Consider the following 21687-nt stretch of genomic DNA (forward strand, 5'->3'; position numbering starts at 1 on the left):
AGTCACAGCATCAGCTACCTGGCCAGAAAGCTGTTGCCAGGAGTCCCTGTGTCCCAGTCATGATGGGCACTTACTCCATGGCACACACGGGGACTATGCAGCGCAAGCACCAACAATGTGATCCCTGCGTGGTCTGGGGTTACCACCATGCAAGTACTTGATGACCTTTCACAAGAGGATGGCTACCGTGCTGGGTTTTGGGCATACAACAAGGAGGAAGGGTGCCAGCATGAAAGTGCACAGAGGTGGAGCATACACCACAGTGAATGACCTTCCCTGCATGGAAAAGATGGCATGTCAAACCCAATAATGGGGGCCACGTAAGCATTAATGGAAGTTGAAGATAGCACTGGGGGTGAAACTAGAAAACAAGACCAAAGCCTGCACCAAAAGGACCATCCGACGGAAAGCCAGACGAGGTAAGAGATAGTCAAAGTGTAAGTTTGCAGCACAGAAAGGCGAGGTAGTGCTGCAAAGGCTGGGACCCGTGGTAGCCAAGAACGTACTCAACGAAGAGGAGTGAGCTTCCTGGGGGTGTGGTTGTTTTTCACTGCACCTGTTGCATTGTAGCAATACTAGAGGCAGGAATTTCAAGCGTTTACTGTAAATAATGTGAAAAGAGAGGGAGATAGAATTTAATATTTAATTTCTACTTTCTTTTTCACAGTAATCTTAATTCACCCTAACTGACATACTGTACTTGGGGAAGTGAAAGTTCAGCCATACCCTATGTAAATAGCAAATTAAAACAAATGGCCTTTAGATTTCATTATAAATAACAGAACCACTTTTAGTGTACCTGATTTAATATTCAAGCTTTATCCAGCAAACCTCACAAAAAATTAAATTATAATGTAGTGAGCCATGGATAGATTTTAAAGTTTGCTTAGTTTATTTAATTACTGTACTCTTTACCATTGTAAGCATTAACGGGGGAAATTGGTTGAAATGCACACACTTCCATGCACATGTCATTGACTGCTGTCATTTTATAGCTGTAGCTCCAAAATGGTGCCTTTCTGTCCTGTGGTTATTTGGAAAATATTACACGGTTCCAAATTAATGACCCTGTTCTGACACTGTCATCGAGTTATCTTCCCTCAGCATTTATATTTTATTGCTGCTTTCACAACTTATTTACAAGTATTATATAATTCGTAAAAGAAATAGTAACTTTATGTTAGTTTAATAGTTACAAATATAATTAGGAAAAAAATTTTGTTTTCTCCTGGTTTTGTATTTTTTATTAAAACCAGAAGCATTATGAACCACATTGGCTTTCTTGTGATCTAAAAAACACTTATTACAGCCACAAAAGACAGAATATATCCCACATTGTTTTCACTGTCAACTGGTGTCTTACAGCTAAACATTTAAAATTGATCATGGAGAGCATAAACCTCTCTCTCTCTCTCTCTCTCTCTCTCTCTCTCTCTCTCTCTATCATCACTGTGCCAGTTTGTATTAGGCCACCCCAATAGAGTAAGTTTCACATTAGTGACTCACAGTAACATCTCAGAGCCATCTCTTTTGCTTGCAGTAGCAAGAGGAATGACCTAGAATCTATTAATCCTTATAATCTATCAAATAAAACCATCAAAAATGTCTCAGTGATAATCTCTTCATTGATAACTGACTGCACATACTGTGAGCACATCAAGTCACTCCTTAGCTGTCTTCACAGAATAATTCATGCTTTTTTTCCCATCAGAAGTGATAGAAAAAGCACATTGAACTACATTCATAGAACTTTTTCTGTTTTGCTTCATTTGTTTTTAATGTATCAATGTTTATTTCAAAACCAAGCTCCACAGGTTTAACAAATTTTACTCAAAATGATTGGTCGATATTACACAGTAATATTCATAAGACAATATAATTGTACCACACACAATTATTTAAGTAGAAGACTACCTGATATATTATCTTTAAAATATCCTTTTTCAATGTGTCCACAAAACCTTCAACAATTTTCTTGCTGCCTTGCATGCTGACATTACATTCCAGACTTGGTCAACAGAATACTGCCATAACAACTGCATATAACAACAAAATTAATCAATTTTTGAAAAAATAATGTAACTGGATAGACAAAAAATCAACTCACCAAGCAGCGGCAGAACACACATATAAAATAAGGTTACAATTAGGCAAGCTTTTGGAGCCACAGTCTCCTTATTCAGGCAGAAGGGTTGAAGGGGAAGGAAGAGGGATGAAGGAAAAGGACTGGAAAGGTTTTTGAAAAGGACTGTAAAGGTTTTGGAAAAAGGGTAGGTTTCAAAAAAGTCACCCAGAACTGCAAGTCAGGGAAAACTTAATGGATGGAATGAGATGGAAAGTTTGATGGTTATGGACTGCACCGGACGAGATTTGAAAACCTTAGAGCTTAAAGGTGGTAGACAGGGTAAAACGCAGGACAGAGATTACTGCTTAAACATTGTGCATGAGTTAATAAGAGTGAAACGCTAAGTGCGTTGTATGTAACATAGGTGGAAGAGAGGGGGAAGAAAAACAGACAAGGTAAGAAAATGAAAGATCCAGAAAACTAAACTGGAGTAAAGAAAACAAAGAGTTACTGGGAAGAAATACTGACATGAAAGAAATTAATGTAAATTAAGGCCAGGTGGGTGGCGAGAACCAAGGACATGTTGTAGCACTAGTTCCCACCTGCGGAGTTTTGAGAAACTGGTGTATGGCGGAAGAATCCAGATGGTGTGTGTGGTGAAACAAGCACCAAGGCCATGATTATGTTGTAGAGCATGCTCTGCAACATGATATTGTGTGTTGCCAGTACACACACACTGCCTATGCCCATCCATACTAATTAATAATTTGGTGCTAGTCATGCTGATGTAAAAGGCCAGACAGTGTTTACATTACAGCAAGTATATGTAGACAACTTACTCTTCATAATTAATGGCTCTCAAGATGATATAGACCAAATTTTCACAACTTTTAATAACCTCCACAAGAAAATAAACTTTACGGTGGAAAATGAATCTCCCAATAGATCTTTGAACTATTTAGACCTAAATTTGGCAGCAGAGGACAACCGTATTACGTTTAAGATTTTTCGGAAGAATACATTTTCCGATAATATCATCCCAGCCGACTCTACGCACCCCCAAGCCCACAAAATGGCCTTCTTCCATTCTTGCATAAATCGAGCGCTCACCATTCCTCTTTCAGCAGACGCAATGGAGAATGAGTTACAAACCCTAGAAGTTATTGCCTATAATAATGGACATAAACCAGAAATTGAGAGACAGCTCTTTAACAAGAAAACACTAGGTGTCGCACCAGAGGATAACTCCACTAGCTTCATTTCTATTCCCTTCATAGGCAAAGCATCTTATAAAATAGGACGACTCTTAAAGAGCCACGGCTTTAAGATTGCATATTCTATGAATAACAGCCTCAAAAAGAACTTGGTCCACTCGTTAAAGAATACTAATGACAAATTATCTTGTTCTGGGTTGTACAAAATCACTTGTAGTGATTGCCCGAGTTATTACATCGGCCAGACAGGGAGAGCCCTCTCAGCTAGATATAAAGAACATATACCAACGAAAAGTGGTGATGGCACGTGTGGCTTGACTTTTGCTGATCACGTTGTTCGATTGGCCCATGCTCCCAATCCACCAAATAACACAGAGCTATTAAATTGTGAGGTTAAAGGCACTAGGATTGACATCACTGAGAAGTTGCAAATCTTGAAACACCTATTGCATGATAAAGAAAACCTACTTAATGACCAGCTACAATTGAGAAATAAGAACTTTTTCGGAAGTTTTCGACCTTTGCTTCACTGGCCCTGATGTTACGTTGCCTTTGCAGTCGCTGACACCTGACTCCACTTTCTTTAGTCAAATACTAACATATTCAAAACCGAGCAATAATTTTGCCAGAATAGCAAGTCTTTCTTACGGGCTCCAAAGCCATTTATAGGGTTCTCTTTCTCCTCAGAAGTAAGTTCGGCTACATATTACGCTATAAACAGTTTTAATGCTTATATTAGTCCAATCCCTAAGATAAAGGTAGCTACTGTTAAGCATCTATATTCCCACGCACGCATGCGCATGACCATCAGCGGTGCTCAGTACATAGCTGCTTGCTGCGATTAGTTCCGGCACAGCTCTCGCGGCCTATCGACCTCGTCCGCGCAGTGGGCCCTGCTTCAGCTAAGTAATGTTGATTTATGACTGGGTACTACGGTGCTGTAGTTTTATACTTGACATGGTCAAACTTTGGCACACAATAGTTTGGTGTCAATAGCTTCTGGAGAAGACCAAATTATTTTGGCTGAAACCTACGTAAAGTATTTGCAACTGTGGCTGACGTGTTATATGTTTAAAGTCATGTTATATATTTAAACCTACTAATAAACAACAGTACTTACAGTTCGACAGTTGTGTTCCTTTCCATGTCAAATGTTCCCAGCCATACAGAGTTGACATTCGAGGTAACATATTTCTTCAGATCAGACTCTTTACGGCAATACACCACAATTCTCACCTCAGCCTTCAATAGTCATAATTACCCCATCAGCCTAGTTCAAAAGCAGATTTCCTGGGCCACCACATCCAATCCTGGTACTGATGATCCCCCCAAAAAACAACTTCAGAGCACACCACTGGTCACTCATTATTATCCTGGCCTGAAATGTATTAATCAGATACTTCGACAAGGCCATGACTTCTTAAAATAATGCCCTGAAATAAGACCCATTCTGAGATTTTGCCCACCACACCTAGAAAAACTTTGCGCCGTCTTCCTAATCTCCACATATTCTTGTCAGACCTTATGGTCCTTCTGCGCCCGTCTTGCTACCCTATGGCTCCTATCCCTGTTTCTGTCCCCACCGCAAGACTTGCACTACGCACCCTTCTCCCATCTCCTATTCCAGAGCTGTAACTGGCAAAACACACACTATCAAAGAGAGAACCGCGTGCAAAATGACACATTATATACCAGCTGTTATGTAAAATTGAGGTACTGGCAGAATTAAAGCTGTGAGGATGGGTCATGAGTCGTGCGTGGGTAACTCAGTCAGTAGAGCACTTGCCCGCAAAAGGCAAAGGTCCTGAATTCGAGTCTCAGTCCAGCACACAGTTTTAATCTGCCAGGAAGTTTCATATCGGCGCAAACTCCGCTGCAGAGTGAAAATCTCATTATGTAAAAACTGTTCGGCATTTTACATCGGCATGACTACCACCAAATTATCAGTTAGGATGAATGGCCATAGGCAGATGGTGTATACTGGCAACACACAATATCCCGTTGCAGAGCATGCTCTAAAACATGACTGTTGTGACCTCGGTGCCTGTTTCACACACACACACACACACACACACACACACACACGCCATCTGGATTCTTCCTTCATACACCAGCTTCTCAGAACTTCGCAGGTGGGATCTAGCCTTATTGTACATTAATTTCTTTCGTCTCAGCGTTTCATCACAGTAACTACTCCTTTTTTTTTACTCCATTTTAGTTTTCTAGATCTTTCATTTTCTTATCTTGTCTATTTTTCATCGCACCCTCCCACCTCTCTGTTATGTGCAAATGAACCTAGTTTTTCACTCTTAACTCTTGCACAATGTTTAAGCAGTAATTTCTGCCCTGTGATTTAACCTGTCTACCACCTTTAAGCTCTCGGGTTGAAATCTCGTCCGGCGCAGTCCCCAACAATCAATCTGTCCATTTCTTTCCATCTAGTAAGTCTTCCCTGACCTGTAGTTCTGGGTGACTTTTTCGAAACCTACTTCTTTTCCAATATCTTTCCAGTCCTTTTCCTGCATCCCTCTCCATTACCCTTCTGCTTGAAGAAAGAGCTTGCCTAATTGTAACCTCCTTTTAGGTGTGTGTTCCACCACTGCTTGGTAAGAAGTTGTTTTTTTTTCCCAATTAAATTATTTATACAAACTGTACATATTTATAAGATAAATTCGTATAAAAAATAAAATAAATCTAAATTCTCAAGAAATTATCTGACAGATCAACTGTATTTCAAATAATCAGAGCAACTTTACAAATCAAAACTAAAAGCACAATAGAGGGATGATTCAAAACAAGTTCTCAAATTATTTTATTTCTTTATTAAATGAGTAATCCGAGGTTTCTGAAAGAGTATTGATGGATAATCTGTAATTTTTACCATGTTTCAGTGTAGATATCAGTCCCTCCACTGAACTTTCATGTTTCAGACACGTGCCAACCGTTATTCATATGAAGTGCAGGTCCTTTTTGGAGAAACACAGTAATAATCTCTCTCTCTCTCTCTCTCTCTCTCTCTCTCTCTCTCTCTCTCTCTCTCACACACACACACACACACACACAAACAAACAATATTAATACATGCACTTATAGAATATAAAATAAACACACTGTCATTATATAGAAACACTGCCCTTTGAAATTGGTCTTAAATCCAAATTAAAACTGTCTTGCTTCGATAACCACTATGCGAAAAAACCGTTATTAAAGGAAGTAACACAACAAAATGACCACAATTTAGTCACACATAAATAATTCTTAGTGAATTCACATAGCTGAAGTACAAATGGAATGTGCCATGTATAATGTCTCTTTACAAATACAATCTATAGAACATGCAACTAACTACTTATGCCAAAGTTCATGGTTTCTCATGTCACAGAGACAAGAAGCAATAAAGATTCATACTTTGTTTGTTATAGCACAATAAAATAATTAAATTCTTGCCATTTTACAGTTTTTCTTTTCATTTTCAGACCGAATTACACTACTGGCCATTAAAATCGCTACACCAAGACGAAACGCAGATGATAAACGGGTATTAATTGGACAAATATATTATACAAGAACTGACATGTGATTACATTTTCACGCAATTTGGGTGCATAGATCCTGAGAAATCAGTGCCCAGAACAACCACCTCTGCCCGTAATAAAGGCCCTGATATGCCTGGGCATTGAGTCAAACAGAGCTTGGATGGCGTGTACAGGCCAATGCAGCTTCAACACTATACCACAGTTCATCAAGAGTAGTGACTGGCGTATTGTGACAAACCATTTGCTCGGCCACCATTGACCAGACGTTTTCAACTAGTGAGAGATCTGGAGAATGTGCTGGCCAGGGCAGCAACTTTTTCTGTATCCAGAAAGGCCCGTATAGGACCTGCAACATGCGGTCATGCATTATCCTGCTGAAACGTAGGGCTTCGCAGGGATCGAATGAAGGGTAGAGCCACGGTTCGCAACACATCTGAAATGTAACGTTCACTATTCACAGTGTCGTCAAAGCGAGCAAGATGTGACCGAGACGTGTAACCAATAGCACACCATACCATCACGCCGGGTGATACGCCAGTATGGCGATAACGAATTACACGCTTCCAATGTGCATTCACCACGATGTTGCCAAACATGGATGCGACCATCATGATGCTGTAAACAGAACCTGGATTCATCCGAAAAAATGACGTTTTGCCATTCGTGCACCCAGGTTCATCGTTGAGTAGACCATCACAGGCGCTTCTGTCTGTAATGCAGCGTCAAGGGTAACTGCAGCCATGGTCTTCAAGCTGATAGTCCATGCTGCTGCAAACGTCGTCGAACTGTTCGTGCAGATGGTTGTTGTCTTGCAAACATCCCCATCTGTTGACTCAGGGATCGAGACGTGACTGCACTATCCGTTACAGCCATGTGGATAAGATGCGTGTCATCTCAACTGCTAGTGATACGAGGCCGTTGGGATCCAGCACAGTGTTCCGTATTATCCTCCTGAACCCACCGATTCCATATTCTGCTAACAGTCATTGAATCTCGACCAACGCGAGCAGCAATGTCGCGATACGATAAACTGCAATTGCGATAGGCTACAATCCGACATTTATCAAAGTCGGAAACTTGATAGTACGCATTTCTCCTCCTTACACGTGGCATCACAACAACGTTTCACCAGGCAACGCCGGTCAACTGCTGTTTGTGTATGAGAAATCGGTTGGAAACTTTCCTCATGTCAGCACGTTGTAGGTGTAGCCACCGGCACCAACCTCGTGCGAATTCTCTGAAAAGCTAATCATTTGCATATCACAGCATCTTCTTCCTGTTGGTTAAATTTCGCGTCTGTAGCATATCATCTTCATGGTGTAGCAATTTTAATGGCCAGTAGTGTATATGGCTGACAACACAAACTATTTGGAAATTTGCAATAAATTGAACACACTGGCAGGACTCACCTAGTATTTCTTCAAGAAAACTTTCAAACAAAGGGTCCTGTTCAGTTTGATGTACAATGGTCTTGATAGCTTGATCCAGTTCATTCATCATGCCATCACATGGTACTGGCAGACTTTCCGGGGGAGGTGCTACTGGAAGCTGAGATTCTGAAGTGCCATCACTGGGTATCCTCATAACTCTGTTAATATTCTCTGCAATTTTTTCATGCAGCTGCTTATTCTCCAAAAGTGCTTGTTGCAGTAGCTACAGAAAAAGAAAAAAAAAAGAATGTTTTTCAATACACACATGTAGCAACTGTGCCCACAGATTTGGTCATCAGATTAATGCCAATATGTGAGGCAAGGGGATGGACTGTCTAAATTGTTATGAGTATGGGAATGGAGAAAAATAATAGAAAAGGAAATAAATAAAGTAAAAGTTGGAAGAAAGAGAGATAACCTTAAATTGACTGCTCAGCTCTTCCTGGTCATTTAGCAATCTTAGCAGTGAACATGCATCAAAATAAACAAGCTTTTTCCAAGAGGTAGCAGAAAAATTGGATCATAAATTTCGTTTGAAAGAAACCATATCCATGACCAATTTTAAAGGTGCACCAAAATATATGAAATCAAAATTTGGAAAATAAATGGAATTTCTGAATTTAAGTACTTGGGAGAAATAATCCAGCCAAATGCTCTTGGCAGAGCAGCAAACAAAATCATGGCCAGAAAAATGGAAGTGGCATTTTACTTAACAGTAATCACACACAATTTTAAAAAATCCTTACCTATCATTATGAAATTGAGGCATTACAATGTGGTGATTAAAACCAGGTGCCTTTATTGCTCAGAATGCAAGACCATAAACACAGCCAAACAGTTAAATTATTTGCAGAAGAAGGAAACCATAATAATTTGAATGGTTTTGGGTTCAAAGTATGAAAGTGAGATGCAACAAGGACATGCATGAAAATAACTGAGATTATAAGAGCTACAATGAGAAAGTGAAGGATTACATTTTACAGTCACATGAAAGTAATGGATAACAAGAGCCTTAAAAAAGTAAGTATTCAACTTCTATTGACAATTAGTAAAAAAATCCAATTTTCATGGTTATATAAGTTAAGAAATATTTTTAATTATAACTGACACAGTCAAAAAAGGAGAAAGTGATAAAATATAGATTTCTTAAATGGAACAACAGACAAAGACCTAGGGAGGAGACATGAAAATGGAAATGAGCGTTTGACGTCATTGGCCGGGAGGCCCCTTACAGGGCAGGTCCGGCCGCCTTGGTGCAGGTCTTATTAAATGCAACGCCACATTGGGCGACCTGCTTGCCGGATGGGGATGAAATGACAGACATGAGGTCAGGGAAAAGATACAAAAATTCAAAGGTTTCAGAAAAAAAAACCTCTGAAGAACAGAGGAGAGAAAAGGACAGAAGAACAAAGGAGACAACAGCAGGTGAGGGGATTCTACGTCATGAATCAGCTTTTTCACCAGTGGTCTTGAGTTGGCCAAACTGGAATAATAATAATAATAATAATAATAATAATAATAATAATAATAATAATAATAAACCCCCGTGGAGGCCCGGGAAAAGAATCGGCCTCCGGTATGTTCTGCCAGTCGTAAAAGGCGATGAAAAGAACAAACCACTAATAGGGCTAACCCCCCTTTTAATGTGATTAGTTGGTTCAGGACAGAACTAATGAAGCCTCGGACAAGCGTTGTCATTGTCGGGGACGACGCTTGAACCCTATGCCCGCCCACAATGGTAACGACACTGCTAGCCATTTAAATCCAAATAGAGGTGTTTTGCACGATATGCCTCCTGCAACCACCCTAGAACGAAAACAAAGACAGAGGATGAGATGGTAAGATGAAGTTAACCGACACTTCATGTTCTGTTATTACCAAGCAACAAACTTAGGAACCAACACAACTGGATACAGATCACAAGTATACACAACATTTATCACCAGAAACCCAGAATTAAAATTTTTAATAGAACAACGACTAGCTGATCAGAACCGTGTGATAATCAAAAATAACAGGATACCCCAATCAGAATTAGAAAACATCAAACAACAAGTACAACAAATACTGGAACAAAATAATGTGCAATCAGAAGAAGAAGAAAATACAGTAATGGACTCAAACATCCCAGAGCAAACAGACAAAGAACAACACGCATCAATTAAACAATCAGAGGAAAACGACATCTTAAGACGCCCACCAGAACAAGCACAAATAGAACATGAAGTGACACACATGTTAGATATAGAAGAAAAATTTCAGCTAACATATATAGAATACAAAGACACAAATACAGACATTAGACCATTCTTGCATGGACCACCAAATAACCCACAAGACGAAACAATAATAACAACTATCAACACAATCATACACAACAAAATAAATGAAAATACAACTATGGAAGAGTTACAATTACTGGTTTATATAGGAGCACTCACTACACTAAATATACACACTAGGCAGAGATCAGAACAAACCAACCCACAAAACCAGCATGGCAACACAGGCTACAGATCAGAATAGAAAAACTGACTAACACAATTTATAAGAAATGAAACATCAGACAAAAAACGAAAAAGGTTAGCTAAAAACTCACAACAAGAAGCGATAGAGCAATTAGATGAAAAGAAGCAGAAATTACAAGCATTGGCCAAACGACTTAGAAGATACAAAAAGGGTGAAAATAGAAGGAAACAAAACCAAACATTCAACACAAACCAAAAGAAATTTTACCAGACAATAGATAACACACACATTAAAATAGACAATCCACCAAACATAACAGACATGGAACACTTCTGGAGCAACATATGGTCAAACCCGGTACAACATAACAGGCGTGCACGGTGGATACAAGCAGAAACAGACACATACAAGATGATACCACAAATGCCTGAAGTGATAATTTTTCAACATGAAGTCACCCCAGCAATTAATTCTATGCAAAATTGGAAAGCCCCTGGAAAAGATAAAAATAGCAAATTTCTGGCTAAAGAAGTTCACCTCAACACATTCACATCTAACTAAATTATTTAACAGTTACATTGCAGACCCATACACATTCCCCGATACACTTACACATGGAATAACTTATCTGAAACCTAAAGATCAAGCAGACACAGCAAACCCAGCAAAATATCGCCCCATAACATGCCTACCAACAATATACAAAATATTAACTTCAGTCATTACACAGAAATTAATGACACATGCAACACAGAAAAAAATTATAAATGAAGAACAAAAAGGCTGTTGCAAAGGAGCACGAGGATGTAAAGAGCAACTGATAATAGATGCAGAGGTGACATATCAAGCTAAAACTAAACAAAGGTCGCTACACTATGCATACATTGATTATCGAAAAGCTTTTGATAGTGTACCCCACTCATGGTTACTACAAATATTGGAAATATACAAAGTAGACCCTAAATTGATACAGTTCCCAAACATAGTAATGAAAAATTGGAAAACCACACTTAATATCCAAACAAATTCAAATAATATCACATTACAGCCAATACAGATTAAGTGTGGAATATACCAAGGAGACTCATTAAGTGCTTTCTGGTTCTGCCTTGCTCTGAACCCACCATCCAACATGCTAAATAATACAAATTATGGATACAATATTACTGGAACATACCAACACAAAATCACACATTTGCTATACATGGATGATCTAAAACTACTGGCAGCAACAAATCAACAACTCAACCAATTACTAAAGATAACAGAAGTATTCAGCAATGATATAAATATGGCTTTTGGAACAGACAAGTGTAAGAAAAATAGCATAGTCAGGGAAAACACACTAAACAAGAAGATTACTTATTGGATAACCACAGCGACTGCATAGAAACGATGGAAAAAACAGATGCCTATAAATATCTAGGATACAGACAAAAAATAGGAATAGGTAATACAAATAATAAAGAAGAACTAAAAGAAAAATATAGACAAAGACTAACAAAAATACTGAAAACAGAATTGACAGCAAGAAACAAAAGCTATAAATACCTATGCTATACCAATATTGACCTACTCATTTGGAGTAGTGAAATGGAGTAACACAGACCTAGAAGCACTCAATACACTTACACGATCACAATGCCACAAATATAGAATACATCATATACATTCAGCAACAGAAAGATTCACATTAAGCAGAAAGGAAGGAGGAAGGGGATTTATTAACATAAAAAACCTACATTATGGACAGGTAGACAATTTAAGAAAATTCTTTATAGAACAAGCAGAAACCAGCAAAATACACAAAGCAATCACTCATATAAATACATCTGCTACACCACTGCAATTTCATAACCACTTCTACAACCCTTTAGATCACATAACTTCAACAGATACGAAGAAAGTAAATTGAAAAAAGAAAACACTACATGGCAAGCACCCGTATCATCTAACACAGCCACACATCGATCAAGACGCATCCAACACATGGCTAAGAAAAGGCAATATATACAGTGAGATGGAAGGATTCATGATTGCAATACAGGATCAAACAATAAACACCAGATATTACAGCAAGCATATTATTAAAGATCCCAATACCACAACAGATAAATGCAGACTTTGCAAACAACAAATAGAAACAGTAGATCACAAGCGGATGTACAATACTAGCAAATACAGAATACCCCAGAAGACACGACAATGTAGCAAAAACAATACATCAACAACTTGCCATACAACATAAACTAATAAAACAACATGCCCCCACATACAAGCATGCACCACAAAATGTACTGGAGAATGATGAATACAAATTATACTGGAACAGAACCATTATAATAGATAAAACAACATCACATAACAAACCTAACATCATACTCACCAATAAAAAGAAGAAATTAACACAACTAATCGAAATATCCATACCCAATACAACAAATATACAGAAGAAAACAGGAGAAAACATTGAAAAATACATCCAACTGGCTGAGGAAGTCAAAGACATGTGGCATCAGGATAAAGTTGACATCATACCAATTATACTATCAACTACCGGAGTCATACCACACAATATCCACCAGTACATCAACACAATACAGCTACACCCAAACGTATACATACAACTACAGAAATCTGTAATTATTGATAAATAGTCAATTACCCGAAAGTTCCTAAATGCAATGTAACATATACCGTACAGTTAAAAGGAAGTCACGCTTGATCAAGGTCCGCATCACTTTCCATCTTTAACCAGACATAACGTCTGGGACAGGAAAGAATAATAATAATAATGAATACCAACAAACCCAGGGACAGAACTTTTTTAATTTTTCATAATGTGTGCCAACCATTACACGAACACCCAACTGTGCTGTAAAGAGAGCAAATCAAGCAGCTAAGCCACACACTGTCGCAGTCACTTGGAGAAACATGACGAAAAGGCAAAGAAAAACTAGATCACTCTGCAAGCTGAATTCACGGCCTCCAACTAGTAACCAATGCTTTTATCCGAGGCTTTGAAACACAGTTGTCAGAGTACTCTTATGCCATTTCAGCTTAAGATATTCTATTCATAATAGCACTATAATTCTCCTATAATTGTCTCTATATATTCATTTGCTCGCTTGGTACAAATGGTAATAATACATATTCCTTTGTTGTGGATTTACTATCACTTTATCTATAAGTGTATAAAACATTGTGTTTAACCCCATTACCTGCTATTTCAACCACCCCAGAACTCAAGTCCTCAATGTTCAATTGTCCAACATCTCAAGAAGTAGACCATTCCATGACAAGTACGGTAATGCAAGTGTTTAATAATGTGGTTTTGGATATACAAGCGAGTTGTTGATTCCAGGCAGCAAGTACAATTAACGCCTTGCAGCAGATGAAAGCGACTGGGCTGGTCATCAAAATATTGTGCATAACAATTCAGTTGTACAGCCAAAAGTACAGCATTAATCAACCATGTTCAAAACATCTATGAGATCAATGCAAATGGTATTCAAGAGACTCCCAACTGAAGTACGAAATTGTCTGGAAAGTTCCCTCAGGAAGCGTGACTGGGCACTGCCATAAATCAAGAAATTCCAGTTTAATACTCATCATCAGTCAGGGATCAGCACTCTCATTAATAAACTGATTGTAACTCACATGTGGCATTTTTCCAGGTATTTGAACTCATTCTTCCAAAAGTACAAGTAACAATATGATGAATGTAGGACACTCTCATGAAGAATTTGCGCATACCACTCTGCAAACACAAGCTGATCCATGCATACAGATAATTAAGGCAATAAATCCTTTATTTATGACACACATCTTGGTAGGATCCTAACCTGAGAAGTGGTAGTTATTTACTTTTTTTGTGCTTTATGTAAGCTTATTCACTCACTCATTTATTCATTCTCTCTGTTAAGTATGCATTATAATAAAACAAAGATAGTACATGAACACTGTTTTACTGGTAGAATACCCAGACATGTACCACAGTCCTAACAGCTTTCAGCATTAGATGTGCCACAAAATATTATTTTAAGGCTTTGGTAGCAGTTTAGGAGAAAGAAAATGCTGACTGTACAACAGAAAATGGTCAACTGACAATACAAACAATATCTTTCCTTCACTGCTTACAAGGGAACCTCCCCATCGCACCCCCCTCAGATTTAGTTATAAGTTGGCATAGTGGATAGGCCTTGAAAAACTGAACACAGATCAATCGAGAAAACAGGAAGAAGTTGTGTGGAACTATGAAAAAAATAAGCAAAACACACAAACTGAGTAGTCCATGCGCAAGATAGGCAACATCAAGGAAAATGTGAGGGAAGGAGCGCTGTGGTCCCGTGGTTAGCGTGAGCGGCTGAGGAATGAGAGGTCCTTGGTTCAAGTCCCCCCTCGATTGAAAAGTTCACTTTTTTTATCTTCGCAAAGTTATGATCTGTCCGTTCGTTCATTGACGTTTCTATTCACTGTAATAAGTTTAGTGTCTGTGTTTTGCGACCGCACCGCTAAACGGTGCGATTAGTAGACGAAAGAACGTGCCTCTCCAATGGGAACTAAAAACATTTGATCGCAAGGTCATAGGTGAACCGATTCCTCCACAGGAAAACACGTCTATATTCTATACGACACTGGTGACGGCATGTGCGTCATATGACAGGAATATGTTGTTGACCCATCTAACTTGTACACTTGGCGAATGGGTAAAAAGATTCTTCTACCTTGCCCGATTTAGGTTTTCTTGTGGATGTGATAATCACTCCCAAAAAAATGATGAAAACATAACGGACGACAGATAATAATTGTCTGAAAATAAAAAATTAAAATTTTCACTCGAGGTGAGACTTGAACCAAGGACCTCTCGTTCCGCAGCCGCTCACACTAACCACGGGACCACGGCACTCCTTAGCTCACAGTGTCCTTGATGTTGCCTATCGTCCGCATGGACTACTCAGTTTGTATATTTTGCTTATTTTTTTCATAGTTCCACACAACTTCTTCCTGTTTTCTCGATTGATCTGTGTTCAGTTTTTCAAGGCCTATCCACTGTGCCAACTTATAACTAAATCTGAGGGGGGTGCGATGGGGAGGTTCCCTTGTTAGTAGAAACTGAATATACCTTCAACACAATTATCTGCAGTGTTGCTCATGGCAGAGCAAAGATGCATCACTATTATAGAGTCCGTAACATTGAGATTGAAACACAAATATAACGAGGAATTTACTATCCACAAATAAATCACGCTTCAGTTTGTAGAATGCGTTTTAACATACATTCTTCAGGAGGTGAACTGGTAGCAAGTACAATCACGAGAACACTGTGGGGAGAGACCACTTTAGTCTTTTCAAATGTGTTTGAGAAAGTGGTCTATAATACAAATATCAACAAAACTTTTGCATCATCCCGATATGCCATATAGATGTGTTGCCACTGTGACTGTTCCTGTACCAATCAACCACACTTAAGTGGATTGCAGCATTTCAGTTGAAAGTAAAGCACCAGTAGGGATGCATCAGGCACATCTGTGGTACAATAGAGGGCAAGCATGATCAATGATTGCATCCGCATCATCACATTACAAGCAGAACACTTGTCAACCATGGAAGATGTTCAACATATGCACCAAAGTGAAAGTGATGTGGTGTAGACACGGAATTAGTTTCAATTGACAGGCAGTATTGAGGACATACACCACACAGGCTGTCCAATCTCAACTGACAGGCAGCGTTAAGGACATACACCACACAGGCTGTCCAATCTCGACAGGCGCAAAGTATGATCGATATCTACAACTTTTGAGTCAAAGGGAACTGTGGGTCAACTGCTCCAGAATTGAATTTGGCACTCAAAGACATGAAACTGTCAGAAGATGACTGCAAGATGAGAATCTCCATTCCCAATGGCCATGACAACCAAAATGTACGCCACAACATCATGGACTCTGTTACAGGTGGGCAAGAAATCATGCAGAATGGGTGCCCCATGATTGGCATTAGATGTCATTTCTGGACAAAATTTGGATCTGTGTGTAGCCTGATTATTGCACACAATGTATCTGAAGACAACCTGCTAGTATTGAACATCTCCAGCACTGTCACCCACACATGCAACAAGGTGGTGGTGCAGTGACATTCTGGGGTGGCACTACAAGGGGCCACATAAACAGAGACGAGATTCTGCAACCACTAGTGGGAGCATATCACTAACATTTTACAAAACTCTGCAACCAATAATGAGAGTTTGTCACTAACATCTTGCTGGACGTCAACTTGAGTACTTATTGTGTTGTTTCTGTGAACAGGTTCCTTCAGCAAGCTAGGGTCACCAAAATGGAGTGGCCTGCCTGCTCCCCAACACCAACCCAATGGAACATATGTGAGATCGATTAAAGTTGGCTGCTTCTGAACTTCAATAATGCATGTATATTCTGTGCAACTTATGCAAAGTTGCCATTGAAGAGTGGAACAATGTGGTTCAGAGCTGGCTTGATGATCTCATTAATGGTATGTCACGATGAATTCAAGCCTGCATCCAAGCAAGGGGACTGATGATGTTCACAGTGATGTGGAAAACTGCCCATGGGAAACAGATGATTTTTTTGTTACACTAACAGGGTATATACGGGGAAAAGGAAAAAAAATCCCGGATTATTCCCAGATACCTCCCTCCGCCACACACCGTTGGGTGGCTTGCGGAGTATATATGTAGATGTAAAAAACATGCTTTTTCCCAGGTGAAAATACACTTCTTTTGTGCTAAGTGACAGTAGGTTTTCCTTGGATTTTCCCTCGGAACTGTAAAACTTATCAACCTTTGAATGGTTAACGTTTTATGCACTCACTTAGAACTTTCAAAAAAATAAAGACGGGGGAGAGAAGTTTTGGAAAGACTTTCAATGGAAAAAAAAGAGAAGTTTTGGAAAGACCTTTGATTTGCAGCAACATATACACTGCATATTTTCGTATTACGAAAGTATAAATTCGAATTGCACCAAACACAGCGCATTAGTTTCCGGAGCGTTGAAACTGAGCTTGTGATGTCCTTTTGTAAGCCAATCATATCTCATGCCACGTGATCTCATCATCCGATGACAGCAGATATTCAGAGCATAGGACACGTGTTATTTTCAGCCTATAGCAAGATCAGTGGTTATGTAGCGCGAACACACAAAGAGGAAAAGTTATCAGTTTACATTAATATACATAGTATAGCTACAAGAAAAGCTAAGCTTTCACATATAATATTGGTTTCTAAGATTAACAAACTACAGCAGAAGCTAAGCTTTCACATGTAATAAGGATCTTTTTTGCATGTTTTATACTTTAAGATACATCACACAAATGTGCCAGTAAATTTAAAATTATGACATACATGTCTGGGCTCGAAATTCTTGTAAGTGGCTGGTCCTCAAAGTGTTCAGTTTTAAATGTTCTGTGATTTAGAAATTCATTCCACTTTCTCACACGTAACATAATTCATCTTGCGTAAAAATAAATTTAATTTGAAAGTAACCCTTTTCAAACCACCTTTCGCAACACTATCCGGAGACTGTTAGAAATAGGTTCTATTTACCAGTTGCCAGAGAGCGCCAGAAAAGAGGCATTATTGCGCAAACGTAGCTGCAGTGGTGTAGGAAGCCCGCTCGTTCATATGTATACAGCACTAAGAGAGCTTACGTTACACCATAAAAGAAACGGAATCAGAGGATACTCCCAAGAGCATCAGAATTTCGTAACCATACTAAAATGTGTAATTCAGCTTGAAGTGCACATTGTTTTTTTCCAGATTCACAATGAAGTAGGACCCATCTGATATTAAGCTTTTCAGGGTGGTTTCTGGGAAGTAAATTTTCTTGGAGTAACAGTACTCTACAATCTCATTTTTGGTTCTTTATTATGGCATAATGCCATACATGGCAGAAGATGATAACGTGCACTTGAAATTCAGCAAACAGTTGGAACTAGCCAATACTGTGGAATGAAACACTTCGTTTCAAATAAAATGATTGCCTCAGCAGAAAGATTAATAAAGCCAAATTTCTTTAGCAAACTTGCAAAAATAGCATCATTGTTCTGCAAGACAATTAACGGTTGACTGCTAATAACTTGGAAATAAAATAAAATCAGAAAACTGAAACTAATAATATATTTTTGCCCTCTGTAATTATGTGAATGTATTTTAATTCACTTGATAGCTCCAAGAAACAGAAATCCGTTTTGTTTTCATTTGACTTGGGAGCTTTAAACGAAGAGAAGCAGCAAAATCACTTAACGCAAACAAGGGTCATGTGGAGACTAACGCCTCCTCACTACAACTCTGCGCATGCGCGAATCTGGCGGCTGCAAGAAAAAGTTTTCTCGTTTGCATCTGGCTGCTTGCTGCTACTGCCAATACAGCTAACAGCCACACTTCAAGTAGCGGAAAACGGCAGCAGGTACTGCTCATATGCGAGTCAACTGCGCATGTGCATCAGCCTGCTGGCAAGTGGTCAAACGAACCTAATGTGAACAGTTGTGACGTAATGCTCATAGCAAGCAGTTTATTGTTACGAAGAATTACAAAGTCTTCTCCCTTCGGCCTTTGACATATTTTGCTATTTGCAGATGCTCATGTATGCTCAGTGTTTTGTTGTTGTAAACTGCGCAATTCCTTTGCCACTAATGTTTTAGGTTTTTCCCTCTCGTTTATACTTTATTCTGCAGTATCATTCTCCAGTAGCAAGATACAATAATATTCTTTGCTAGAGAATCAATTCTTAGCCGTCAAAATTACAAAAATTTAACTGAATGCTTGATTGTTATTGTAGTTTTCAGTCCAGAGACTGGTTTGATGCAGCTCTCCATGCTACACTATCCTGTGCAAGCTTCTTCATCTCCCAGTACCTACTGCAACCTACATCCTTCTGAATCTGTTTAGTGTATTCATCTTTTGGTCTCCCTCCGCGATTTTTACCCTCCACGCTGCCCTCCTATACTAAATTAGTGATCCCTTGATGCCTCAGAACATGCCCTACCAACCGATCCCTTCTTCTAGTCAAGTTGTGCCACAAATTTCTCTTCTCTCCAATTCTATTCAATACCTCCTCATTAGTTATGTGATCTACCCATCTATCTTCAGCATTCTTCTGTAGCACCACATTTCAAAGCTTCTATTCTCTTCTTGTCTAAACTATTTATTGCCCATGTTTCACTTTGATACATGGCTACACTCCATACAAATACTTTCAGAAACGACTCCCTGACGCTTAAATCTACACTCAATGTTAACAAATTTCTCGTCTTAAGAAATGCTTTCCTTGCCATTGCCAGTCTACATTTTACATCCTCTCTACTTCGACCATCATCAGTTATTTTGCTCCCCAAATAGCAATACTCATTTACTACTTTAAACATCTCATTTCCTAATCTAATTCCCGCAGCATCACCCGATTAATTCGACTACATACCATTATCCTCGTTTTGTTTTTGTTGATGTTCATCTTATATCCTCCTTTCAAGATCATGTCCATTCCATTCAGCTGCTCCTCCAGCTCCTTTGCTGTCTCTGACAGAATTACAATGTCATCGGCGAATCTCAAAGTTTTTATTTCTTCTCCATGGATTTTAATTCCTACTCCAAATTTTTCTTTTGTTTCCTTTACTGCTTGCTCAATATACAGATTGAATAAAATTGGGGAGAGGCTACAACCCTGTCTCACTCCCTTCCCAACCACTGCTTCCCTTTCATGTCCCTCGACTCTTATAACTGCCATTAGGTTTCTGTACAAATTGTAAATAGCCTTTCGCTCCCTGTATTTTATCCCTGCCACTTTCAGAATTTGAAAGAGAGTATTCCAGTCAACAATGTCAAAAGCTTTCTCTAAGTCTATAAATGCTAGAAACCTAGGTTTGCCTTTTCTTAATCTATTTTCTAACATAAATCGTAGGGTCAGTATTGCCTCACATGTTCCAACATTTCTATGGAATCCAAACTGATCTTCCCTGAGGTCAGCTTCTACCAGTTTTTCCATTCGTCTGTAAAGAATTCGTGTTAGTATTTTGCACCAGTGGCTTATTAAACTGATAGTTCGGTAATTTTCACATCTGTCAACACCTGCTTTCTTTGGGATTGGAATTATTATATTCTTCTTGAAATCTGAGGGTATTTCGCCTGTCTCATACATCTTGCTCACCAGATGGTAGAGTTTTGCCAGGACTGGCTCTCCCAAGGCTGTCAGTAGTTCTAATGGAATGTTGTCTACTCCCAGGGCTTTGTTTCGACTTAGGTCTTTCAGTGCTCTGTCAAACTCTTCACGCAGTATCGTATTTCCCATTTCCTCTTCATCTACATTCTTTTCCATTTCTATAACATTGTCCTCAAGTACATCGCCCTTGTATAGACCCTCTATATACTCCTTCCACCTTTCTGCTTTCCCTTCTTTGCTTAGAACTAGGTTTCCATCTGAGCCCTTGATATTCATGCAAGTGGTTCTCTTTTCTCCAAAGGTCTCTTTAATTTTCCTGTAGGCAGTGTATATCTTACCCATAGTGAGATAAACCTCTACATCCTGACATTTGTCCTCTAGCCATCCCTGCTTAGCCATCTTGCACTTCCTGTCGATCTCATTTTTGAGATGCTTGTATTCCTTTTTGCCTGCTTCATTTACTGCATTTTTATATTTTCTCCTTTCATCAATTAAATTCAATATCTCTTCTGTTACCCAAGGATTTCTACTAGCCCTCTTCTTTTTACCTACTTGATCCTCTGCTACCTTCACTACTTCATCCCTCAAAGCTACCCATTCTTCTTCTACCGTATTTCTTTCCCCCATTCTTGTCAATCGTTCCCTAATGCTCTCCCTGAGGCTCTCTACAGCCTCTGGTTCTTTCAGTTTATCCAGGTCCCATCTCCTCAAATTCCTACCTTTTTGCAGTTTTTCAGTTTTAATCTACAATTCATAACCAATAGATTGTGGTCAAACATCTGC

At 39.0% G+C, this 21687-nt stretch overlaps 1 protein-coding gene across 1 annotated transcript in view; it reads right to left on the minus strand.

The window, feature by feature from the left end:
* The window catches only part of LOC124709574 (protein NPAT), an 85249-nt gene that overhangs the window by 20016 nt on the left and 43546 nt on the right, over positions 1 to 21687 (minus strand). Inside the window, exon 7 of the mRNA XM_047240850.1 lies at positions 8225 to 8468. Within this exon, the coding sequence (XP_047096806.1) occupies positions 8225 to 8468 (244 nt within the window). The remainder of the gene's footprint in view (positions 1 to 8224; positions 8469 to 21687) is intronic.

Source organism: Schistocerca piceifrons, chromosome 1, assembly GCF_021461385.2.
Source record: "Schistocerca piceifrons isolate TAMUIC-IGC-003096 chromosome 1, iqSchPice1.1, whole genome shotgun sequence".
Lineage (NCBI taxonomy): Eukaryota > Metazoa > Arthropoda > Insecta > Orthoptera > Acrididae > Schistocerca > Schistocerca piceifrons.